Source organism: Salmo salar, unplaced genomic scaffold (assembly GCF_905237065.1).
Source record: "Salmo salar unplaced genomic scaffold, Ssal_v3.1, whole genome shotgun sequence".
NCBI classification, from domain to species: Eukaryota; Metazoa; Chordata; class Actinopteri; order Salmoniformes; family Salmonidae; genus Salmo; species Salmo salar.
Genome location: NW_025550119.1, coordinates 1 through 26,740, shown reverse-complemented (window position 1 = coordinate 26,740; position 26,740 = coordinate 1). Strand labels below are relative to the sequence as shown.

General features: G+C 41.1%; 1 protein-coding gene across 2 annotated transcripts; it reads left to right on the top strand.

Moving 5' to 3' along the window:
* The first annotated feature begins 1,511 nt into the window (after positions 1–1,511).
* LOC123739201 (coiled-coil domain-containing protein 136) lies at positions 1,512–25,732 on the top strand. Of its 2 annotated transcripts, none has more exons than XM_045713669.1 (9): positions 1,512–1,679; positions 2,730–2,883; positions 8,717–8,791; positions 9,956–10,056; positions 10,263–10,464; positions 12,545–12,653; positions 19,413–19,692; positions 22,932–23,063; positions 25,578–25,732. In XM_045713669.1, exons 1-7 carry the CDS (start codon positions 1,590–1,592, stop codon positions 19,501–19,503), a joined length of 822 nt encoding a protein of 273 aa, XP_045569625.1. In that variant the 5' UTR covers positions 1,512–1,589; the 3' UTR covers positions 19,504–19,692; positions 22,932–23,063; positions 25,578–25,732. The 2 variants fall into 2 exon arrangements, with proteins under 2 accessions (XP_045569625.1, XP_045569626.1); XM_045713670.1 differs by having other exon boundaries at positions 25,627–25,707.
* The last annotated feature ends 1,008 nt before the right edge of the window (positions 25,733–26,740 follow it).

The window sequence follows — 26,740 nt, the reverse complement described above, 5'->3', positions numbered from 1 at the left end:
TTCAGTGTGGTGTTATGATACTGAGGCACATCGCTGAGCGGTGACTCACTGTAACTTCTTAGACATGCTGACCCACCCACCCTCCCTCCCTCCCTTCCTCCATCCATCTCTCCGCTGTCCTGACTGTAGCCAATCACTAGCTCAATGAATGTTTTTCTTTAAGCAGGAAGACAAGAAGGTCCAATACATAGAGAAAAGGAGGAATGTCACTGTTTTGCTATCTTGTATCACCGGAGCTTTTATTAAAAGATCAATGTTTGGGTCTCCGGAGCAGCAAAACAACCACGACTGTAGCTTACTCTAACCCCACCTTCTGGAGAGAGGGAGAAATTCTGAGCTATGTTCCTAGCTAGGCTACAATGTTTCCAACGCTGACATGGATGGATGTCTTTGTGAATTAATTCCATGTGACTGAATTTATAAATCCCACTTTTTCTTTGTATTCAGAAAGCTTCTTAAGCAGGTTGAGAGGTTGACTTGTTGTCTTGTTTAGTAAATGTCAGTGCACTACATTGGAGCTCTAAGTGCACTACATTGGAGCTCTAAGTGCACTACATTGGAGCTCTAAGTGCACTACATTGGAGCTCTAAGTGCACTACATTGGAGCTCTAAGTGCACTACATTGGAGCTCTAAGTGCACTACATTGGAGCTCTAAGTGCACTACATTGCAGCTCTAAGAACACTACATTGCAGCTCTAAGAACACTACATTGCAGCTCTAAGAACACTACATTGGAGCTCTAAGTGCACTACATTGGAGCTCTAAGTGCACTACATTGCAGCTCTAAGAACACTACATTGGAGCTCTAAGAATACTACATTGGAGCTCTAAGAACACTACATTGGAGCTCTAAGAACACTACATTGGAGCTCTATCTTGTATAATGACATTTCTTCCTGACCAATGTTACATCCAGACTCTTAACAAAAACCACATTCTAATAACGTTCAGTAATATACGTTTTATGGAATTTGCAAAGTTTGCTCACAAGGTATTAATCATAACTCCCACATTTGTAAAGGTTAGCAAAATAGTTATTTACAAATTATGAAAAAACTTAAAAATGATGCATTATTGATTCAAAATCAGTTATTTGTCCTCCTGTATTATACCATTTGTGTCAGTATGAACAAACTACATGCTCTGTGAAAACAGACGTTGAGCCATGGATTTCTGTTGCACTGTGTGAGTAGTTTCACTAGATGGCGATCTTGTATCCTGCACAGGCACAGAGACATCTCTGAAGCAGTTTTTATGAAAGTAAACATAAGATAATAGCCTTGGGGCTGGTTTCCAGGAGCAAGATTAGATTAAGCCTGTAGATACTCCCTGACTAAAAAACAACGGAGATTCTTCATTCAAAGTGCTTTTTAGTCCAATCTGTGTCTGGGAAACTGTCTCTTAAAATAAAAAGCACTTAAGAATTTATAGAGTGGTCTGAAGATGTGTTGTGTTTCCATGGTAGACTATATGTTTTGAACCATCTATAATTCTGTTTTGAACCATTGTATAATTCTGTATTCTTTCCTTCTCAGATGAGCCCTGTGAAGATCTAAAACCACATAGCAGCCCCAGCCTGAGCCTCAATATGGACAACGAGATCACAGCCAAGGAGAGAGGAGTACTGGAGGAGAATAACGAAAAGGAGATGATGGACAGATATCAGGAGGAGGAGGAGGTAGAGGAGGAGGAGGTAGAGGAGGAGGTAGAGGAGGAGGAGGAGGAGGAGGTAGAGGAAGAGGAGGAGGAGGAGGAGGTAGAGGAGCAGGTAGAGGAGGTAGAGGAGGAGGTAGAGGAGGTAGAGGAGGAGGTAGAGGAGGTAGAGGAGGAGGTAGAGGAGGAGGAGGAGGAGGAGGAGGGGGGGAGAGGAGGTAGAGGAGGAGGTAGAGGAGGTAGAGGAGGAGGAGGAGGAGGTAGAGGAGGAGGAGGAGGAGGAGGAAGAGGAAGAGGATGAGGATGAGGAGGAGGTATAGGAGGTAGAGGAGGAGGAGGAGGAGGTGGAGGAGGAGGTAGAGGAGGAGGAGGAGGAGGTATAGGATGTAGAGGAGGAGGTAGAGAATGTAGAGGAGGAGGAGGAGGTAGAGGAGGAGGAGGTAGAGGAGGAGGAGGTGGAGGTAGAGGAGCGATTTTATGGTAGGATGGTATTCATTGATGTTATATTTTGGTGGTCTATAATCATCTGGCATGTTTATAACATTTTATGGCTCTTGACTTTGTATCCAGTTTTTGCCTTGTACTGTATATATTTGACTCTTGTTTTAATCTACATCTTAATCTATATCTTAATGTATATTTCATGTATATTTCATGTATATCTTTTACCCTTGTTTTTAAATCTGCTGCTTTTTTAAAGGATATTTCTCCTCAGGGATTAACAAAGTAGCTGTTTAACTACGGCCTTTCTGACACAGACAAGGCTTACCTAATTCTTACCTATCTAATTAACCAATAATGCCCGAGAGGGTACCACGGCTAAGAGCTGTATCCAGGCACTCCGCATTGCGTCGTGCTTACGAACAGCCCTTAGCCGTGCTATATTGGCCGCATATCACATACACCTGAGGTGCCTTATTGCTATTAATAAACTGGTTACCAACGTAATTAAAGCAGTAAAAATAAATGTTTTATCATACCCGTGGTATACGGTCTGATATACCATGGCTTTCAACCAATCAGCATTCAGGGCTGGAACCACCCAGTTTATAACAATGTATAAATCTCTAACTAGGAGGAAGAGAAGGGTAGGAGGGAGCAGCTGGAGCCTCTGTCTGAGGAGCAGGAGCTGGAGGAGTTGAGGAGTCAGGTGCTGCAGCTCCTCCTGGAGTTAGAAGGGGCCAGGGAGATATCCAACAAACACCAGGAGGCTTTCCACGAGCTGCAGGGTAAGAGAGAAGTCCACGTCAAACCGCTAGCTAGTTATCTGTGGTGCATTAGCAGTGCCACGCTACGGTCACGTTATCTTCCCTGAGATCTCCAGTGACAGACTAGTCTCTTGGTCTGTCCTCGGCTCTTTGTAAATGTTTATCTCAAACAGGATCAGTTCCTCATAGTCCCTGAATAGAGAGCTGCATCATCATTCTGGAAATGATGAGCTAGTCAAACAGACTAAGACCTTAGTACTGAGGACATAGTGAACACACTAAGACCTTAGGACTGAGGACATAGTGAACACACTAAGACCTTAGTACTGAGGACATAGTGAACACACTAAGACCTTAGGACTGAGGACATAGTGAACACTCTAAGACCTTAGTACTGAGGACATAGTGAACACACTAAGACCTTAGTACTGAGGACATAGTGAACACACTAAGACCTTAGTACTGAGGACATAGTGAACAGACTAAGACCTTAGTACTGAGGACATAGTGAACAGACTAAGACCTTAGTACTGAGGACATAGTGAACACACTAAGACCTTAGTACTGAGGACATAGTGAACAGACTAAGACCTTAGTACTGAGGACATAGTGAACACACTAAGACCTTAGGACTGAGGACATAGTGAACACACTAAGACCTTAGTACTGAGGACAAAGTGAACACACTAAGACCTTAGTACTGAGGACATAGTGAACACACTAAGACCTTAGTACTGAGGACATAGTGAACACACTAAGACCTTAGTACTGAGGACATAGTGAACACACTAAGACCTTAGTACTGAGGACATAGTGAACACACTAAGACCTTAGTACTGAGGACATAGTGAACACACTAAGACCTTAGTACTGAGGACATAGTGAACACACTAAGACCTTAGTACTGAGGACATAGTGAACACACTAAGACCTTAGTACTGAGGACATAGTGAACACACTAAGACCTTAGTACTGAGGACAAAGTGAACAGACTGAGACCTTAGTACTGAGGACATAGTGAACACACTAAGACCTTAGTACTGAGGACATAGTGAACACACTAAGACCTTAGTACTGAGGACATAGTGAACACACTAAGACCTTAGTACTGAGGACATAGTGAACACACTAAGACCTTAGTACTGAGGACATAGTGAACACACTAAGACCTTAGGACTGAGGACATAGTGAACACACTAAGACCTTAGTACTGAGGACATAGTGAACACACTAAGACCTTAGTACTGAGGACATAGTGAACAGACTAAGACCTTAGTACTGAGGACATAGTGAACAGACTAAGACCTTAGTACTGAGGACATAGTGAACAGACTAAGACCTTAGTACTGAGGACATACTGAACAGACTAAGACCTTAGGACTGAGGACATAGTGAACAGACTAAGACCTTAGTACTGAGGACATAGTGAACACACTAAGACCTTAGGACTGAGGACATAGTGAACACACTAAGACCTTAGTACTGAGGACATAGTGAACACACTAAGACCTTAGTACTGAGGACATAGTGAACAGACTAAGACCTTAGTACTGAGGACATAGTGAACACACTAAGACCTTAGTACTGAGGACATAGTGAACACACTAAGACCTTAGTACTGAGGACATAGTGAACACACTAAGACCTTGGTACTGAGGACAAAGTGAACAGACTAAGACCTTAGTACTGAGGACATAGTGAACACACTAAGACCTTAGTACTGAGGACATAGTGAACACACTAAGACCTTAGTACTGAGGACATAGTGAACACACTAAGACCTTAGGACTGAGGACATAGTGAACACACTAAGACCTTAGTACTGAGGACATAGTGAACAGACTAAGACCTTAGTACTGAGGACATAGTGAACAGACTAAGACCTTAGTACTGAGGACATAGTGAACACACTAAGACCTTAGTACTGAGGACATAGTGAACACACTAAGACCTTAGTACTGAGGACATAGTGAACACACTAAGACCTTAGTACTGAGGACATAGTGAACACACTAAGACCTTAGTACTGAGGACAAAGTGAACACACTAAGACCTTAGTACTGAGGACAAACTGAACACACTCAGCTCAATGCATGCTGGGGATTTAGAGTGCTGAGATCAGTCTCAGCTGTCTACTCTAGCAGGCTCTCCAGTTGGGCTGGTCTGTGACTGGCAGGCTCTCCAATTGGGCTGGTCTGTGACTGACAGGCTCTGGTCTGTGACTGACAGGCTCTCCAATTGGGCTGGTCTGTGACTGACAGGCTCTCCAATTGGGCTGGTCTGTGACTGACAGGCTCTCCAGTTGGGCTGGTCTGTGACTGACAGGCTCTCCAGTTGGGCTGGTCTGTGACTCCACTGCCACCTTCTCACTATAAGGACAAATGAGATGGATGTGTTTTTCTGTCCAAAGAGAGAGATCCCAAAAAAGATACTGTACATAATAAACATAGCATTACAATAAAGGGGTAATCAGACATGATAATATCATCTAATCTCAGCAACAAAAAAAAGAAACGTCCCTTTTTCCGGACCCTGTCTTTCAAAGATAATTCGTAAAAATCCAAATAACTTCACAGATCTTCATTGTAAAGGGTTTAAACACTGTTTCCCATGCTTGTTCAATGAACCATAAATAATTAATGAACATGCACCTGTGGAACGGTTGTTAAGACACTAACAGCTTACAGACGGTAGGCAATTAAGGTCACAGTTATGAAAACTTAGGACACTAAAGAGGCCTTTCTACTGACTCTGAAAAACACCAAAGGAAAGATGCCCAGGGTCCCAGCTCATCCTCGTGAATGTGCCTTTGGCATGCTGCAGGGTGGCAGGAGAACTGAAGATGTGGCCAGGGAAATAAATTGCAATGTCCGTACTGTGAGACGCCAAAGACAGCGCTACAGGGAGACAGGATGGACAGCTGATCATCCTCGCAGTGGCAGAGCACGTGTAACAACACCTGCACAGGATCGGTACATCCGAACATCACACCTGCGGGACAGGTACAGGATGGCAACAACAACTGCCCGAGTTACACCAGGAACGCACAATCCCTCCATCAGTGCTCAGACTGTCCGCAATAGGCAGAGAGACGCTGGGCTGAGGGCTTGTAGGCCTGTTGTAAGGCAGGTCCTCACCAGACATCACTGGCAACAACGTCGCCTATGAGCACAAACCCACCGTCGCTGAACCAGACAGGACTGGCAAAAAGTGCTATTCACTGACGAGTCACTGTTTTGTCTCACCAGGGGTGATGGTCGGATTCGCGTTTATCGTCGAAGGAATGAGCGTTACACCAAGGCCTGTACTCTGGAGTGGGATCGATTTGGAAGTGGAGGGTCCGTCATGGTCTGGGGCGGTGTGTCACAGCAGCATCGGACTGAGCTTGTTGTCATTGCAGGCAATCTCAATGCTGTGCGTTACAGGGAAGACATCCTCCTCCCTCATGTGGTACCCTCCTGCAGGCTCATCCTGACATGACCCTCCAGCATGACAATGCCACCAGCCATACTGGTCATTCTGTGCGTGATTTCCTGCAAGAAAGGAATGTCAGTGTTCTGCCATGGCCAGCGAAGAGCCCGTATCTCAATCCCATTGAGCACGTCTGGGTCCTGTTGGAACGGAGGGTGAGGACTTGGGCCATTTCCCCCCCCAGAAATGTCCGGGAACTTGCAGGTGCCTTGGTGGAAGAGTGGGGTAACATCTCACAGCAAGAACTGGCAAATCTGGTGAAGTCCATGAGGAGGAGATGCACTGCAGTACTTAATGCAGCTGGTGGCATTAAGGTGATACTGACTCAGGAGTCTCTGACCTGAACAGGCAGAAGGGCTGTCAGATATCCCCCTAGCGACCTGAATGCCTTTCAACCTATCAGCGGCCTGGTCACAGAGGTCACTGGGATTTTGAGGGGCAGGCTTATGACCCCCCCTTGTCTCTCTGACACATTCAGGGGATGGGGTGTCCTAGACCGCATTGTGATGTCATCACTCCCCGTTCGCTGGGGACGGGAAGTCTGGGATACTCCCATTGGGCCCCACCCACCAGGCATGCTCAGCTGTTCTTCAGGCCCACAGCTGACACACATGCACACAAACACACACACACACACACACCGCTTCACCCCACCCACTACAGCTGTTTCCCTTCGGGGAGGCCTCTCCATGCCTCTAGGTATCCATGGTGACCACCCAATCAAGGCTGAGGTGTGGAGAGGAGGTCCTAACATAGAATGTCACTGTAGAGTGATTTGATACTGTATGGTCACTGTACATGGGTATAAAACCTCAAGGCTTAGTAGCTAGACCAGAGAGGTGGATGGAAGCCTTCCTGAACCCTTTATAAAGGCCAACATAGATGCTTCAGAAATGTCACCTGTCTAGCAAACAAGACTAGACTTTTACAACCTACAAAATGTGACCAACTTTGACAGTTCTGTTATTATAGGCTTCTGCTATCACACCGACTTCTCTTTCTCCCTCACATCTCTCTCTCTCTCTCGCTCTCCCTCCTTTCTCTCACTATCTCTCTCCTTTTCTCTCTCTCTCTCTCTCTCTCTCTCTCTCTCTCTCTCTCTCTCTCTCTCTCTCTCTCTCTCTCTCTCTCTCTCTCTCTCTCTCTCTCTCTCTCTCTCTCTCTCTCTCTCTCTCTCTCTCTCTCTCTCTCTCTCTCTCTCTCTCTCTCTCTCTCTCTCTCTCTCTCTCTCTCTCTCTCTCTCTCTCTCTCTCTCAATTCAAGGGGCTTTATTGTCATGGGAAACATATGTTAACATTGCCAAAGCAAGTAGATAATATACAAAAGTGAAATAAACAATAAAAATGAACAGTAAACATTAGACTCACAGAAGTTCCAAAATAATAAAGACATTACAAATGTCATATTATGTCTATATACAGTGTTGTAACGATGTACAAATGGTTAAAGTACAAAAGGGAAAATAAATAAGCATAAATATGGGTTGTATTTACAATGGTGTTTGTTCTTCACTGGTTGACCTTTTCTTGTGGCAACAGGTCACACATCTTGCTGCTGTGATGGCACACTGTGGAATTTCACCCAGTAGATATGGGAGTTTATCAAAATTGTGTTTGTTTTCGAATTCTTTGTGGATCTGTGTAATCTGAGGGAAATATGTGTCTTTAATATGGTCATACATTTGGCAGGAGGTTAGGAAGTGCAGCTCAATTTCCACCTCATTTTGTGGGCAGTGTGCACATAGCCTGTCTTCTCTTGAGAGCCAGGTCTGCCTACGGCGGCCTTTCTCAATAGCAAGGCTATGCTCACTGAGTCTGTACATAGTCAAAGCTTTCCTTAAGTTTGGGTCAGTCACAGCGGTCAGGTATTCTGCCGCTGTGTGTTCTCTGTTTAGGGCCAAATAGCATTCTAGTTTGCTCAGTTTTTTTGTTAATTCTTTCCAATGTGTCAAGTAATTATCTTTTTGTTTTCTCATAATTTGCTTGGGTCTAATTGTGTTGCTGTCCTGGGGCTCTGTGGGGTCTGTTTGTGTTTGTGAACAGAGCCCCAGGACCAGCTTGCTTAGGGGACTCTTCTCCAGGTTCATCTCTCTGTAGGGGATGGCTTTGTTATGGAAGGTTTGGGAATCGCTTCCTTTTAGGTGGTTGTAGAATTTAACGTCTCTTTTTTGGATTTTGATAATTAGTGAGTATCGGCCTAATTCTGCTCTGCATGCATTATTTGGTGTTCTACGTTGGACACAGAGGATATTTTTGCAGAATTTTGCATGCAGTCTCAATTTGGTGTTTGTCCCATTTTGTGAATTATTGGTCTCTCTCTCGCGCTCTCTCTCTCTCCTTTTTCTCTCTCTCTCTCTCTCACTCTCGCTCTCTGTCCCATACAGGTCTATTGGAGGATGAGCGTTTGACCAGCGCTCATCAGGCAGAAGCCTTCGCACGACAGGTCCACAACCTGCAAGGTACTGTCTGCAGCCATGTAGGCCCTCTGACTAAATGTGCATTTCATTCATGGAAATTTCTACCGGTGACGGACTTGGACCAGAATTCGTCCCAGGCTTTTTTAACACACTGGCCCATTATTCTCTTCGAGGCCCCCGCACTGGCCCATTTTTTTCTCCTAGATCCCACAATTATTAGCTAAATAATTATCATTTTGGGCAAAAATGGATCAGCCCTATGGCCAATCCGCCCCTGATTTCTACACCATACTGAAGCGTCATGTACTGTAACATGTACCATCGTGATCGACGACACGAATACATATCATGCTAACTTTAACACAGATACTGCATGTCATGCTAACTTTAACACAGGGACTGCATGTCATGCTAACTTTAACACAGAGACTGCATTTCATGCAGGTTTGGGTTTGATGAATAGTTGAATCAGGTTTGGGTTTGATGAATAGTTGAATCAGGTTTGGGTTTGATGATTAGTTGAATCAGGTTTTGGTTTGATGATTAATTGAATCAGGTTTGGGTTTGATGATTAATTGAATCAGGTTTGGGTTTGATGATTAATTGAATCAGGTTTGGGTTTGATGAATAGTTGAATCAGGTTTGGGTTTGATGAATAGTTGAATCAGGTTTGGGTTTGATGATTAGTTGAATCAGGTTTTGGTTTGATGATTAATTGAATCAGGTTTGGGTTTGATCATTAATTGAATCAGGTTTGGGTTTGATGATTAGTTGAATCAGGTTTTGGTTTGATGATTAGTTGAATCAGGTTTTGGTTTGATGATTAGTTGAATCAGGTTTGGGTTTGATGAATAGTTGAATCAAGCTTGGGTTTTGATGAATAGTTGAATCATGTTTTGGTTTGATGATTAGTTGAATCAGGTTTGGGTTTGATGAATAGTTGAATCAGGTGTGGGTTTGATGAATAGTTGAATCAGGTGTGGGTTTGATGATTTGTTGATAAGTTGAATCAGGTGTGAGTTTGATGATTAGTTGAATCAGGTGTGGGTTTGATGATTTGTTGATAACTTGAATCAGGTGTCCAAGATTGGAAATAGATCAAGCGGAACAGCCGAGGTACCCGAAGGAGAGTTTTGAGAAACACTGTCGTAACGATAGCCATCTAAACCCCTGTTCCTGTTTGTTTGTGCGTGTCCTCCCCTGTAGCCCAGCTGCGTCCGGTACAGGAGGAGATTGACTCTCTGGAGGAGGAGAAAGAGAGCAAACTGACCGAGGCCCACGAGGAGCTACGCCTGGCTCAGGAGCAGGTGCTGCTTTACTTTACTTGTAATAATTCACATTAAGGTGACTTTACTTTAAGCTATTCCACTTTACTTTAGGATACGTTACGTTACAAGTTCCAGAAGTATGTATGTGTTCTCTGCGAGTTCTAGGGATGGCGAGTTCGTGACTGTTCCTTGCTTGTGTTGAAGGTGCTGCTGCTGAGATTGATTTATTCATGAATTCATTACAGGTGCTACTGCTGCAGCAGGCGGCGGAGGAGTCGGCGGCTGAGAGGGAGAACGACATCGCCTCCCTACAGGAGGAGCTTTGTCGCCATCAGGCCGAGCTGGGGAGGCTCAACGAGGAGGCACAGGAGTACGAGCTAGAGATCACCACGCTCCGTGCCGAGATCAGCATGAAGAGTCAGAGGAGAGAGGAGGAGAGGAGAGGAGGTGAGAGAGCTTTAGGGGAAGTGGTGGGGAGAGGAGCGGGAGGAGAGGTCAGGAGAGAGAGAGGAGAGGAGGAGAGGAAGTGAGAGGGGAGGAGGACAGGAGAGGAGAGGAGCTGAGAGAGAGTGGAGGAAGAGAGGTGGGAGAGAGGGGAGGAGGTGGGGAGAGGAGGGGGAGGACAGGAGAAAGAGAGGAGGGAGGAGAGGAGAGAGACAGAAGTAGGAGCTGGAGATCACCACGTGGCAACACAAAATCTGGGAAGGTCATCACAGCACATTTGCTGATCTCATGTCCACCACCCAGGTCAAAGCAACATCAGCAAACAGCTTGTGTAAAGCCATCCTTCCCTGAGTCACACCCTGACCCTCTCTACAAGAGCACAGCAGTGATGTCATGTACTGGGAGAGAGTCCCTGATGTCACCGTGCCTCCCCCTGCCTCATTCCCTGACTAACTCAGTGTGACATCACCCTTCTGGTATCCCGAACACACACCCCTCTCCCCCACCACCACCTCTGCAGCTCACTATGAGAGAGCAAGCGGTGGGGTGTAAAACACTTTTGTAATGCTGCAGCCTTTTCCTCAACACATTTTATTAAACCCCAGCCTTGATTTATGTGTTTGACTGTGAGATGCTAACCATCAGGGGCAGACTGGGACCAGAAATTGGCCCTGGCATTTCTAACACACTAGCCCATTTTTCTCCTTGAAGCCCCCACACCGGCCCATTTTTCTCCTTGAAGCCCCCACACCGGACCATTTTTCTTTTACTTGAATCCCCCATTATTAGCCAGATAATCATCAGTTTGCGTACAAAACCAAGTTATACAGGCCCACTGGGCAAAAAATGGACCAGCCGTCTGGCATTTTCCTGAAATGCCAGATGGCCAGTCCGCCTCTGCTAACTATGATGCAACCAGCAATAACACAACCAGCATCTGATGCATAGGTTTCATAATGTTATCAGTATAGATGCCTAGACAGCACAGCCTAGGTGTGGCAGAGTCGGTAGGGTTTGGGCAGTTGTGGAAAAAGTACCCAATTGTCATACTTGACTAAAAGTAAAGATACCTTAATAGAAAATGACTTAAGTAAAAGTGAAAGTCACCCAGTAAAATACTTCTTGAGTAAAAGTCTAAAAGAATTTGGTTTTAAATGTACTTAAGTCTCAAAAGTAAAAGTAAAAGTATAAACCATTTCAAATTCCTTATATTAAGCAAACTAGACGGTACCATTATTATTATTTATTTATTTATGATTGGCTGAGGCACACTCCAACACTCAGACATCATTATTTTTGGTTGGCTGAGGCACACTCCAACACTCAGACATCATTATTTTTGGTTGGCTGAGGCACACTCCAACACTCAGACATTATTATTTTTGGTTGGCTGAGGCACACTCCAACACTCAGACATCATTTACAAACAAAGCATTTGTGTTTAGTGAGTCCATCAGATCAGAGGCAGTAGGGATGACCAGGGATGTTCTCTTGAGAATTACGTGAATTGGGCCATTTTCCTGTCCTGTTAAGCATTTGAAATGTATTGAGCACTTTTGAGTGTTAAGAAAAATATATGAAGTAAAAAGTAAATACATTTCTTAAGGAATGTAGTGAAGTAAAAGTTGTCAAAAATATAAATAGTAAAGTAAAGTACAGATACCCCAAAAACTACTTAAGTAGTACTTTAAATAATTTTTACTTAAGTACTTTAGACCCCTAGGTTTGGGTCACAGGCTTATAGGTGTCACATTCCAGTCTGACGTTAGGTAGACACACACCAGGTCTTTGTCTTTCTGGGTCTCTCATTGTGTCTCTTGACTATTTATAAGGTGCATGGCCATGTACAACAGGATGAATGGTTTTGAGGGGTAGGCCACATGAGTACAGACTCAGAGTTGATACTTTATGTAAACCGGCAAAGTGTTTACCTGTGGCTGAACCTGTGGAGGATGTGTTGCTAGTACTTCCCCATTTCACTCTGTTTCACACCATTTTCTCCTGGGTCGTACCTAATGAAAACGACACTGGGGTATGATGGTCCTGTGCTGTCCTGACTCTTGTACCTGTCCTGTGTGTTCAGGAGATGTAGAAACACTGAAGCAGGAGTGTGTCACGTTGAGGGAGGAATGTGAGACATTGAAGAATGACAACAGATGTCTGACTGAGAGACTACAGCTACAGAGGACATGGTGAGAACATCTTCTTCTTTGTCACGGATTTCGTCGTCAGACGATATGGCGAAATCATCGTCGGAAAAGGAGGACCAATATGCAACAGAATTGTGTTGGCTCATCTTGAACATTTATTAGACTAAAAATGAACATACAAAATAACAAAACGAACTCACGATATAGACAGTCTTCTCAGGCTCACATACGCTAGACAAGAAACAATCACCCACAAATGACAAACACAAACGCACCCTAATATATGGGACTCTCAATCAAAGGCAAAGAGAGAACACCTGCCTTCAATTGAGAGTCCCAACCCCAATTAATCAACCATAGAAAAACACTCACTAGACTCCACATAGAAATACATAAACATAGACCATAAACCAAAAACCCGGAAATACTAAATCAAACGCCCTTTTACCAAAACACCACCCCGAACCACATAAAACAAATACCCTCTGCCACGTCCTGACCAAACTACAATGACAATTAACCCCTATTACTGGCCAGGACGTGACATTCTCCTTGTTATTGTTCTCCTTGTTATTGTTCTTCTTGTTATTGTTCTCCTTGTTATTGTTCTTCTTGTTATTGTTCTTCTTGTTATTGTTCTCCTTGTTATTGTTCTCCTTGTTCTTGTTCTCCTTGTTCTTGTTCTTCTTGTTATTGTTCTCCTTGTTATTGTTCTCCTTGTTATTGTTCTTCTTGTTATTGTTCTCCTTGTTATTGTTCTTCTTGTTATTGTTCTCCTTGTTATTGTTCTTCTTGTTATTGTTCTTCTTGTTATTGTTCTTCTTGTTATTGTTCTTCTTGTTCTTGTTCTTCTTGTTATTGTTCTTCTTGTTATTGTTCTTCTTGTTATTGTTCTCCTTGTTATTGTTCTCCTTGTTATTGTTCTCCTTGTTATTGTTCTCCTTGTTATTGTTCTCCTTGTTATTGTTCTCCTTGTTATTGTTCTTCTTGTTATTGTTCTCCTTGTTATTGTTCTCCTTGTTATTGTTCTTCTTGTTATTGTTGATCTTCTTGTTATTGTTCTCCTTGTTATTGTTCTCCTTGTTATTGTTCTCCTTGTTCTTGTTCTCCTTGTTATGGTTCTTCTTGTTATTGTTCTTCTTGTTATTGTTCTCCTTGTTCTTCTTGTTATTGTTCTCCTTGTTATTGTTCTTCTTGTTATTGTTCTTCTTGTTATTGTTCTCCTTGTTATTGTTCTTCTTGTTATTGTTCTCCTTGTTATTGTTCTCCTTGTTCTTGTTCTCCTTGTTCTTGTTCTTCTTGTTATTGTTCTCCTTGTTATTGTTCTCCTTGTTATTGTTCTTCTTGTTATTGTTCTCCTTGTTATTGTTCTTCTTGTTATTGTTCTCCTTGTTATTGTTCTTCTTGTTATTGTTCTTCTTGTTATTGTTCTTCTTGTTATTGTTCTTCTTGTTCTTGTTCTTCTTGTTATTGTTCTTCTTGTTATTGTTCTTCTTGTTATTGTTCTCCTTGTTATTGTTCTCCTTGTTATTGTTCTCCTTGTTATTGTTCTCCTTGTTATTGTTCTCCTTGTTATTGTTCTCCTTGTTATTGTTCTTCTTGTTATTGTTCTCCTTGTTATTGTTCTCCTTGTTATTGTTCTTCTTGTTATTGTTGATCTTCTTGTTATTGTTCTCCTTGTTATTGTTCTCCTTGTTATTGTTCTCCTTGTTCTTGTTCTCCTTGTTATGGTTCTTCTTGTTATTGTTCTTCTTGTTATTGTTCTCCTTGTTCTTCTTGTTATTGTTCTCCTTGTTATTGTTCTTCTTGTTATTGTTCTTCTTGTTATTGTTCTCCTCGTTATTGTTCTCCTTGTTATTGTTCTCCTTGTTATTGTTCTCCTTGTTATTGTTCTCCTTGTTATGGTTCTTCTTGTTATTGTTCTTCTTGTTATTGTTCTCCTTGTTCTTCTTGTTATTGTTCTCCTTGTTATTGTTCTCCTTGTTATTGTTCTTCTTGTTATTGTTCTTCTTGTTCTTGTTCTTCTTGTTATTGTTCTCCTTGTTATTGTTCTCCTTGTTATTGTTCTTCTTGTTCTTGTTCTCCTTGTTATTGTTCTCCTTGTTATTGTTCTCCTTGTTATTGTTCTCCTTGTTATTGTTCTTCTTGTTATTGTTCTTCTTGTTATTGTTCTCCTTGTTATTGTTCTCCTTGTTATTGTTCTCCTTGTTATTGTTCTTCTTGTTATTGTTCTCCTTGTTATTGTTCTCCTTGTTATTGTTCTTCTTGTTATTGTTCTCCTTGTTATTGTTCTTCTTGTTATTGTTCTTCTTGTTATTGTTCTTCTTGTTATTGTTCTCCTTGTTATTGTTCTCCTTGTTCTTGTTCTTCTTGTTATTGTTCTCCTTGTTATTGTTCTTCTTGTTATTGTTCTCCTTGTTATTGTTCTTCTTCTTCTTGTTATTGTTCTTCTTGTTATTGTTCTCCTTGTTATTGTTCTTCTTGTTATTGTTCTCCTTGTTATTGTTCTTCTTGTTCTCCTTGTTCTTGTTCTTCTTGTTATTGTTCTCCTTGTTCTTGTTCTTCTTGTTATTGTTCTCCTTGTTATTGTTCTTCTTGTTATTGTTCTCCTTGTTATTGTTCTTCTTGTTATTGTTCTCCTTGTTCTTGTTCTTCTTGTTCTCCTTGTTATTGTTCTCCTTGTTATTGTTCTTCTTGTTCTTGTTCTTCTTGTTCTTGTTCTCCTTGTTATTGTTCTCCTTGTTATTGTTCTCCTTGTTATTGTTCTCCTTGTTATTGTTCTCCTTGTTATTGTTCTCCTTGTTATTGTTCTTCTTGTTATTGTTCTTCTTGTTATTGTTCTCCTTGTTATTGTTCTCCTTGTTATTGTTCTTCTTGTTATTGTTCTTCTTGTTCTTGTTCTCCTTGTTATTGTTCTCCTTGTTATTGTTCTCCTTGTTATTGTTCTCCTTGTTATTGTTCTTCTTGTTATTGTTCTTCTTGTTCTTGTTCTCCTTGTTATTGTTCTCCTTGTTATTGTTCTTCTTGTTATTGTTCTCCTTGTTATTGTTCTCCTTGTTATTGTTCTTCTTGTTATTGTTCTCCTTGTTATTGTTCTTCTTGTTATTGTTCTCCTTGTTCTTGTTCTTCTTGTTATTGTTCTTCTTGTTATTGTTCTTCTTGTTATTGTTCTCCTTGTTATTGTTCTCCTTGTTATGGTTCTTCTTGTTATTGTTCTCCTTGTTATTGTTCTCCTTGTTATTGTTCTCCTTGTTATTGTTCTCCTTGTTATTGTTCTCCTTGTTATTGTTCTTCTTGTTCTTGTTCTTGTTCTTCTTGTTCTTGTTCTCCTTGTTATTGTTCTTCTTGTTCTTGTTCTTCTTATTCTTGTTCTTGTTCTTCTTGTTATTGTTCTCCTTGTTATTGTTCTCCTTGTTCTTGTTCTTCTTGTTATTGTTCTTCTTGTTCTTGTTCTTCTTATTCTTGTTCTTGTTCTTCTTGTTCTTGTTCTCCTTGTTATTGTTCTTCTTGTTCTTGTTCTTCTTATTCTTGTTCTTGTTCTTCTTGTTCTTGTTCTTCTTCTTCTTGTTCTCCTTGTTCTTGTTCTCCTTGTTATTGTTCTCCTTGTTATTGTTCTCCTTGTTATTGTTCTTCTTGTTATTGTTCTTCTTGTTCTTGTTCTCCTTGTTATTGTTCTCCTTGTTATTGTTCTCCTTGTTATTGTTCTCCTTGTTATTGTTCTTCTTGTTATTGTTCTTCTTGTTATTGTTCTCCTTGTTATTGTTCTCCTTGTTATTGTTCTCCTTGTTATTGTTCTTCTTGTTATTGTTCTCCTTGTTATTGTTCTTCTTGTTATTGTTCTCCTTGTTATTGTTCTCCTTGTTCTTGTTCTTCTTGTTATTGTTCTCCTTGTTATTGTTCTCCTTGTTATTGTTCTCCTTGTTCTTCTTGTTATTGTTCTTCTTGTTATTGTTGTTCTTCTTGTTATTGTTCTCCTTGTTATTGTTCTTCTTGTTATTGTTCTTCTTGTTATTGTTCTCCTTGTTATTGTTCTCCTTGTTATTGTTCTCCTTGTTCTTCTTGTTATTGTTCTTCTTGTTATTGTTCTCCTTGTTATTGTTCTCCTTGTTATTGTTCTCCTTGTTATTGTTCTCCTTGTTCTTCTTGTTATTGTTCTTCTTGTTATTGTTGTTCTTCTTGTTATTGTTCTCCTTGTTATTGTTCTTCTTGTTATTGTTCTTCTTGTTATTGTTCTTCTTGTTATTGTTCTCCTTGTTATTGTTCTTCTTGTTATTGTTCTTCTTGTTATTGTTCTCCTTGTTATTGTTCTTCTTGTTATTGTTCTCCTCGTTATTGTTCTTCTTGTTATTGTTCTCCTTGTTATTGTTCTCCTTGTTATTGTTCTCCTTGTTATTGTTCTTCTTGTTATTGTTCTTCTTGTTATTGTTCTCCTTGTTCTTGTTCTTCTTGTTATTGTTCTTCTTGTTATTGTTCTTCTTGTTATTGTTCTTCTTGTTATTGTTCTCCTTGTTCTTCTTGTTATTGTTCTCCTTGTTATTGTTCTCCTTGTTATTGTTCTCCTTGTTATTGTTCTTCTTGTTATTGTTCTTCTTGTTATTGTTCTTCTTGTTATTGTTCTCCTTGTTATTGTTGTTCTTCTTGTTATTGTTCTTCTTGTTATTGTTCTTCTTGTTATTGTTCTCCTTGTTATTGTTGTTCTTCTTGTTATTGTTCTCCTTGTTATTGTTCTCCTTGTTATTGTTCTTCTTGTTATTGTTCTCCTTGTTATTGTTCTCCTTGTTATTGTTCTCCTTGTTATTGTTCTCCTTGTTATTGTTCTTCTTGTTATTGTTCTTCTTGTTATTGTTCTTCTTGTTATTGTTCTTCTTGTTATTGTTCTCCTTGTTATTGTTGTTCTTCTTGTTATTGTTCTCCTTGTTATTGTTCTCCTTGTTATTGTTCTCCTTGTTATTGTTCTCCTTGTTATTGTTCTCCTTGTTATTGTTCTCCTTGTTATTGTTCTCCTTGTTATTGTTCTTCTTGTTATTGTTCTTCTTGTTATTGTTCTTCTTGTTATTGTTCTCCTTGTTATTGTTGTTCTTCTTGTTATTGTTCTCCTTGTTATTGTTCTCCTTGTTATTGTTCTCCTTGTTATTGTTCTCCTTGTTATTGTTCTTCTTGTTATTGTTCTTCTTGTTATTGTTCTCCTTGTTATTGTTCTCCTTGTTATTGTTCTTCTTGTTATTGTTCTCCTTGTTATTGTTCTCCTTGTTATTGTTCTCCTTGTTATTGTTCTTCTTGTTATTGTTCTTCTTGTTATTGTTCTCCTTGTTATTGTTCTCCTTGTTATTGTTCTTCTTGTTATTGTTCTCCTTGTTCTTCTTGTTATTGTTCTCCTTGTTATTGTTCTCCTTGTTATTGTTCTCCTTGTTATTGTTCTCCTTGTTATTGTTCTCCTTGTTATTGTTCTTCTTGTTATTGTTCTTCTTGTTATTGTTCTTCTTGTTATTGTTCTTCTTGTTATTGTTCTCCTTGTTATTGTTGTTCTTCTTGTTATTGTTCTCCTTGTTATTGTTCTCCTTGTTATTGTTCTCCTTGTTATTGTTCTCCTTGTTATTGTTCTCCTTGTTATTGTTCTCCTTGTTATTGTTCTCCCTTGTTATTGTTCTTCTTGTTATTGTTCTTCTTGTTATTGTTCTTCTTGTTATTGTTCTCCTTGTTATTGTTGTTCTTCTTGTTATTGTTCTCCTTGTTATTGTTCTCCTTGTTATTGTTCTCCTTGTTATTGTTCTCCTTGTTATTGTTCTTCTTGTTATTGTTCTTCTTGTTATTGTTCTCCTTGTTATTGTTCTCCTTGTTATTGTTCTTCTTGTTATTGTTCTCCTTGTTATTGTTCTCCTTGTTATTGTTCTCCTTGTTATTGTTCTTCTTGTTATTGTTCTTCTTGTTATTGTTCTCCTTGTTATTGTTCTCCTTGTTATTGTTGTTCTTCTTGTTATTGTTCTCCTTGTTATTGTTCTCCTTGTTATTGTTCTCCTTGTTATTGTTCTCCTTGTTATTGTTCTTCTTGTTATTGTTCTTCTTGTTATTGTTCTCCTTGTTATTGTTCTCCTTGTTATTGTTCTCCTTGTTATTGTTCTCCTTGTTATTGTTCTTCTTGTTATTGTTCTCCTTGTTATTGTTCTCCTTGTTATTGTTCTCCTTGTTATTGTTCTCCTTGTTATTGTTCTTCTTGTTATTGTTCTCCTTGTTATTGTTCTCCTTGTTATTGTTCTCCTTGTTATTGTTCTCCTTGTTATTGTTCTCCTTGTTATTGTTCTCCTTGTTATTGTTCTCCTTGTTCTTCTTGTTATTGTTCTCCTTGTTATTGTTCTCCTTGTTCTTCTTGTTATTGTTCTTCTTGTTATTGTTCTCCTTGTTCTTCTTGTTATTGTTCTCCTTGTTATTGTTCTCCTTGTTATTGTTCTCCTTGTTATTGTTCTTCTTGTTATTGTTCTTCTTGTTATTGTTCTTCTTGTTATTGTTCTCCTTGTTATTGTTGTTCTTCTTGTTATTGTTCTCCTTGTTATTGTTCTCCTTGTTATTGTTCTCCTTGTTCTTCTTGTTATTGTTCTCCTTGTTATTGTTCTCCTTGTTATTGTTCTCCTTGTTATTGTTCTCCTTGTTATTGTTCTCCTTGTTCTTCTTGTTATTGTTCTCCTTGTTATTGTTCTCCTTGTTATTGTTCTTCTTGTTATTGTTCTTCTTGTTATTGTTCTTCTTGTCCATTATCATTCACTTTATAAATGTGTCATTTTCTTGTCTCCTCTCTGTCCATCCCAGTTCCAACAGCCACCTGTCCCTGAAGGAGGATGGGGAGGACACCGGAATCGGAGTGGGCACAGAGATGGGGGCATGGCTGAGAGCTACATGACCATGACAGAGTGCCAGTCAACGGTACAGCCACCAACTGCCGCCTGAAGGACGTGTCCATTCAGAAGAACATCTCGTTCGACGGGAAGCCCATGACCCCCACCGGCTGGAATGGAGGATTCGGGAGATCGTCTCACTGAGGGACCAGCTGAAACAAGCTGAGGAGAAGGCCTCACTGGTACAGAGACAGGTACGCTACATAAGATGAAGAAGATTAGGAGATACAATGATGGTACAGTAGTCATTGATGCCAACTGAATTTCTACTGTGCTTGGGCAAGAAACGATTAGGTGGTTCAAGGGGTGTTTTTAGGCGAGTCATTGTGGCACAGAAAAGTACGACTCCCACTCCCACATTTAGAACTATACTGAGTGACTCACACACCACACATAGCACAGTAGCAAAATAAAACATCAGAGAAACAGCTAGCCAATCACAGACTACCCTGTCACACAAGTGGCTAATACTTATTTTTAGGTACTGCAGTAATGGACAACACAACACAATGCACTAACCTGGCCTGCTGTTTACATAACCTCTGTTCTGAGGTGTTCCACAAGTGTTCTTTCCAGGGAGTGTTCATTTGCCACTGTCCTTCTGCTTGCTCTTTGAGGTATAACCCAGGTTACTGTAAAGCTCTTCGTGACATCTGTGGATGTAAAAGGGCTTTGTTAATAAATCAAATCAAATTGTATTTGTCACATGCGCCGAGTACAACAAGTGTAGACCTTACCTTGAAATGCTTACTTAGAAGCCCTTCACCAACAATGCAGTTCAAGAAATAGAGTTAAGAAAATATTTACTAAATAAAGTAAAAGTTTAAAAAATAACATAACAGTAATGAGGCTATATACTGTGGGTACCGAGTCAATGAGCGAGGGTACAGGTTAGTAATGAGGCTATATACTGGGGGTACTGAGTCAATGAGTACCCCCAGTACTCAACTGTAGCTCAGTTGGTAGAGCATGGTGTTTGCAACGCCAGCATGGTGTGTGCAACGCCAGGGTTGTGGGTTCGATTCTCGCGGGCGGCCAGTACAAAAATAAATAAATAAAAAAATGCATGAAATGAAATGTATGCATTCACTACTGTAAGTTGCTCTGGATAAGAGCGTCTGCTAAATGACTAAAAATGTTTTAAAAAATGTAATGAGCGAGGGTACAAGTTAGTAATGAGGCTATATACTGGGGGTACTGAGTCAATGAGCGAGGTACAGGTTAGTAATGAGGCTATATACTGGGGGTACCGAGTCAATGAGCGAGGGTACAGGTTAGTAATGAGGCTATATACTGGGGGTACCGAGTCAATGAGCGAGGGTACAAGTTAGTCGAGGTCATTTGTAAAGTGACTATGCATAGATAATAAACAGCGAGTAGCAGCAGTGTATAAACAAAGGGGGGGTTAATGTAAATAATCCAGTGGCCATGTGATTAATTGTTCAGCAATCTTATGGCTTGGGGATAGAAGCTGTTAAGGAGCCTTTTAGTCCAAGACTTGGCGCTCCAGTACTGCTTGCCGTGCGGTAGCAGAGAGAACAGTCTATGACTTGGGTAACTGGATCTTTGACAATTTTAGGGGCCTTCCTCTGACACTGCCTAGTATATACAGTACCAGTCATAAGTTTGGACATACCTACTCATTCAAGGGTTTTTCTTTATTTTTTAATATTTTCTACATTGTGGAATAATAGTGAAGACATCAAAACTATGAAAAAAGCACATATGGAATCATGTAGAAACCAAAAAGTGTTAAACAAATCAAAATATATTTTATATTTGAGATTCTTCAAAGTAGCCACCCTTAGCCTTGATGACAGCTTTGCACATTCTTGGCATTCTCTCAACCAGCTTCATGAGGAATGCTTTTCCAACAGTCTTTAAGGAGTACCCACATATGCTGAGCACTTGTTGGCTGCTTTCCTTCACTCTGAGGTCCAATTAATTCCAAACCATCTCAATTGGGTTGAGGTCGGGGAATTGTGGAGTCCAGGTCATCTGGGGACTACACATGGTGAGATCATCCGTTCACCTACTCTCGTCTCACAAAGACACGGCGGTTGGAACCAAAAATCTCAAATTTGGAATCAGACCAAAGGACAGATTTCCACCAGTCTAATGTCCATTGCTCATGTTTCTTGGCCCAAGCAAGTCTCTTCTTATTATTGGTGTCCTTTAGCAGTGGTTTCTTCGCAGCAATTCGACCATGAAGGCCAGATTCACGCAGTCTCCTCTGAACAGTTGATGTTGAGATGTGTCTGTTACTTGAACTCTGTGAAGCATATATTTGGGCTGCACTCTGAGGCTGGTAACTCTAATGAACTAATCCTCTGCAGCAGAGGTAACTCTGGGTCTTCCTTTCCTGTGGCGGTCCTCATCGTAGCGCTTGATGGTTTTATTGACTGACCTTCATTTATATTTATTTATTTTATGAAAGTTTTATTTAACTAGGCAAGTCATGTCTTAAAGTAATGATGGACTGTTGTTACTCTTTGCTTATTTGAGCTGTTCTCGCCATAATATGGACTTGGTCTTTTACCAAATAGGGCTCTCTTCTGTATACCACCCCTACCTTGTCACAACACAACTGATTGGCTCAAACACATTAAGAAGGAAAGAAAGTCCACAAATTAACTTTGAACAAGGCACACCTGTTCATTGAAATGCATTCCAGGTGACTTCCCCATGAAGCTGGTTGAGAGACTGCCAAGAGTGTGCAAAGCTGTCATCAAGGCAAAGGGTGACTACTTTGAAGAATCTCAAATCTCAAATATATTTTGATTTGTTTAACACTTTTTGGATTACTAAATGATTCCATATGTGTTATTAAATAGTTTTTATGTCTTCACTATTATTCTACAATATAGAAAATGTTAAAAATAAAGAAAAACCCTTGAATGAATAGGTGTGTCCAAACTTTTGACCGGTACTGTAGGTCCTGGATTGCAGGAAGCTTGGCCCCAGTGATGTTCTGGGCCGTACTCACTACCCTCTGTCGCGTCTTACGGTCAGATGCCAAGCAGTTACCATACCAGGCGGTGATGCAACCGGTCAGGATGCTCTCGATGGTGCAGCTGTAGAACCTTTTGAGGATCTCAGGACCCATGCCAAATCTTTTCAGTCTACTGAGGGGAAAAGGTGTTGTCATGCCCTCTTCACAAATGTCCTGGTGTGTTTGGACCATGATAGTTCATTGGTCCTGTGGACACCAAGGAACTTGAAGATCTCGACCCGCTCCACTAATTTTGCCTCATCAACCAGGTCTGGAGAGTCGCACTGAAAATTGGTTATATATTTCCTCGCCTAAAAATTTAAAAAATATGTCCTCTATCCATTGTTTTTTTAAATTTTGGATGCTCCCTGACTGTCTAGCTTTCATTTAGGTGATTATTCGATGATTATTAGATGGTTTGCTCTACTCTGTCTCCCTCAGTGTGACGGTTTGAAGACCGAGCTGAGGGAGCTACAGGTGCTGTATGACTGCAGCCAGAGGGAGAGGGAGGGGATGGAGGAGGAGCTACTGCGCTGCAAGGCAGAGTTGGAGAGGCTGGCTGGAGGGGGGCAGGTGAGAGGTCACACTGGGGTTAGAGGTCAGGGGTCCCAGGGGTCACCATAGTGATAGGAATTAATAATGGTATATTGCAAGTCTATCGCAAGGCTTTTTGGTCGTATGGTGTCTATTCTGACTGTTTCTGACTGTTTTCTGACTTCCACATTTCTCTGCTTGAGTTTTTTTGCTATTGTGTTTGCTGTATTTCTTGTTTTCATTTGCGGGAAACTTTAAAGTTTTTGTAGAAAACACATCACACCTATTCACATCACACCTATACATGTGTTATGTGTGTAGATACTGTAAAAATATATATTCACATATATATTCATATATGTATTTATATATCTAATTGACTGCATATTATAATATATTTGATATAAGCTGACATTAACTGTCAGATCATGCTAGAGAGCTATGATCTCTGTCTGGCACTGCAATCTGACTTTCACTTTGTCTGTGTAATGCCCTCCCTGCGGCAAAACCAACTGTCCCTGTGCTTGGTGTCAAACTGTCTGACTGTCCCTACTCTGTCCCAGTCTACAAATAATGTCCCTGTGCTTGGTGTCAAACTGTCTGACTGTCCCTACTCTGTCTCAGTCTACAAATAATGTCCCTGTGCTTGGTGTCAAACTGTCTGACTGTCCCTACTCTGTCCCAGTCTACAAATAATGTCCCTGTGCTTGGTGTCAAACGGTCTGACTGTCCCTACTCTGTCTCAGTCTACAAATAATGTCCCTGTGCTTGGTGTCAAACTGTCTGACTGTCCCTACTCTGTCTCAGTCTACAAATAATGTCCCTGTGCTTGGTGTCAAACGGTCTGACTGTCCCTACTCTGTCTCAGTCTACAAATAATGTCCCTGTGCTTGGTGTCAAACTGTCTGACTGTCCCTACTCTGTCTCAGTCTACAAATAATGTCCCTGTGCTTGGTGTCAAACGGTCTGACTGTCCCTACTCTGTCTCAGTCTACAAATAATGTCCCTGTGCTTTTTACTATATGTCCACATGCCTCATATGTGTCTAACGTGGACATGGGAAATGAATGAAGATAGAGTTAGGAGGTTTTCAACAGGTCTTTCAACATCTTGTTTAGTGTCACTATTTTCCATTTTTCATTGTTGTTTGTTTTGTCACCACAGACAATTTCAGCCACATATAAGCACATACATACTTACACACACTGTACTTACATTCTTAAAATCTTTGAATTTACACCACATGACCAAAAGTATGCGGATGCATCCATCCATCTATCCATCTATCTATCTGTTTATCTGTCTGTCTATCTGTCTCAGTCCGTCCAACTATCCATCTGTCTCAGTCTGTCCATCTATCCATCTGTCTCAGTCCGTCCATCTATCCATCTGCTGTCCGATCCATCTATCCATCTGTCTCAGTCCGTCCATCTATCCATCTGTCTCTGTCCGTCCATCTATCCATCTGTCTCAGTCCGTCCATCTATCCATCTGCTGTCCGTCCATCTATCCATCTGTCTCAGTCCGTCCATCTATCCATCTGTCTCTGTCCGTCCATCTATCCATCTGTCTCAGTCCGTCCATCCTATCCATCTGTCTCAGTCCGTCCATCTATCTATATCGTCTCAGTCCAGTCCATCTATCCATCTGTCTCAGTCCGTCCATCTATCCATCCGTCTCAGTCCGTCCATCTATCTATCATGTCTCAGTCCGTCCATCTATCCATCCGTCTCAGTCCGTCCATCTATCTATCTGTCTCAGTCCGTCCATCTATCCATCTGTCTCCAGTCCGTCCATCTATCCATACGTCTCAGTCCGTCCATCTATCCATCTGTCTCCAGTCCGTCCATCTATCCATCCGTCTCAGTCCGTCCATCTATCTATCTGTCTCCAGTCCGTCCATCTATCTATCTGTCTCCAGTCCGTCCATCTATCTATCTGTCTCAGTCCGTCCATCTATCTATCTGTCTCAGTCCGAGTCCATCTATCTATCTGTCTCAGTCCGTCCATTTTTCTATCTGTCTCAGTCCGTCCATCTATCCATCCGTCTCAGTCCGTCCATCTATCTATCTGTCTCAGTCCATCCATCTATCCATCCGTCTCAGTCCGTCCATCTATCTATCTGTCTCAGTCCGTCCATCTATCCATCCGTCTCAGTCCGTCCATCTATCTATCTGTCTCCAGTCCATCCGTCTATCCATCCGTCTCAGTCCGTCCATCTATCTATCTGTCTCAGTCCGTCCATCTATCCATCCGTCTCAGTCCGTCCATCTATCTATCCGTCTCAGTCCGTCCATCTATCCATCCGTCTCAGTCCGTCCATCTATCCATCTGTCTCAGTCCGTCCATCTATCCATCCATCCAGTTATCCATCTAAGTCCATGTCATGACTTCCCTCCCCCCTTTATACCACAGCCATATCATGTTTCGGTGTTGAATTATTTGTGTGATTTTGTGGTGTCCATATGCCCTCCACTCATTTATTATTTCCGTTCTCTCCATTCCTCCCTCCATCTCCATCCACCCGTCCCTCGTTTTCTTCCCTTCATCCAGAGCTACATCCATTCGTCTGAGTCTCCTGTTCTCTCCATCCCCTTCATAGGAATGATTGTAATATTGGGAGTGGTTTGGTGCTGGTTGTCCGAGCTGGCGTCACAGAAAGCAAGGTAGGAGGAAGGATACTTCTCTGTCTGTCGGTCGTCTGCACTTTGGCTATGCATCTAATATACAGATATTACTGTACGTAGTTCAGTAAAAGTAAAATTAGGTAGTCAAGTAAAGTATTCTTAGAGTCTCAGGGCCTTTCTTACAGTTTAACCTTTTACTGCAGTGGGCTAAATCAGGGTCACCCAGAGTGTTTCTTGGTAGTCTTTAAGAAATCTACTTTGAAACAAAAGTGAACACCTCACACACATGGTTATGGACTGTACCATGTCAGATATAGAGTTGAGATGTATTCCATTTTGAGTTTTCATCCCAATATATATATATATATTGAGCAAAAATATAAACGCAACATTAAAGTGTTGATCCCATTTTCATGGGCTCAAATAAAAGATGTCAGAAATGATCCATATGAACAAAAAACGTATTTCTCTGAAATGTTATGCACAAATTTGTTTACATCCCTGTTAGTGAGCATTTCTCCTTTGCAAAGATAATCCATCCACCTGACAAGTGTGGCATATTAATAAGCTAATTAAACAGCGTGATCATTACACAGGTACACCTTGTGCTGGGGACAATAAAGGTCACTCAAATGTGCAGTTTTGTAACACAACACAATGCCACAGATGTCTCAAGTTTTGAGGGTGCAATTGGCATGCTGACTGCAGGAATGTCCACCAGAGCTGTTGCCAGATAATTTAATGTTCATTTCTCTACCATAAACCGCCTCCAACGTTGCAGTACATGTAACAACGCCAGCCCAGGACCTCCACTCTGGCTTCTTCACCTGCAAGATCGTCTGAGGAAGGGACGGGGGTGCTTAGAAGTATTTCTGTCTGTAATAAAGCCCTTTTGTGAGGAAAAATGTATTCGGATTGGCTGGGGGTGGGTGGGGCATGTGGGTGGGCCAATGCCCTCCCAGGCCCACCTATGGCTGCGCCCCTGCCCAGTCATGTGAAATCCATCAATTAGGGTGTAATGAGTTTATTGCCATTGACTGATTTCCTTATATGAACTGTAACTCAGTAAAATCTTTGAAATTGTTGCAT

Coding starts and splice junctions, on each gene's coding strand:
- LOC123739201 (XM_045713669.1), top strand. CDS start 1,590: ATGGACAACGAGATCACAGCCAAGGAGAGAGGAGTACTGGAGGAGAAT. Junction 1,680..2,729: donor GATATCAGGAGGAGGAGGAG/GTAGAGGAGGAG, acceptor ATCTCTAACTAG/GAGGAAGAGAAGGGTAGGAG. Junction 8,792..9,955: donor ACAGGTCCACAACCTGCAAG/GTACTGTCTGCA, acceptor CCTCCCCTGTAG/CCCAGCTGCGTCCGGTACAG.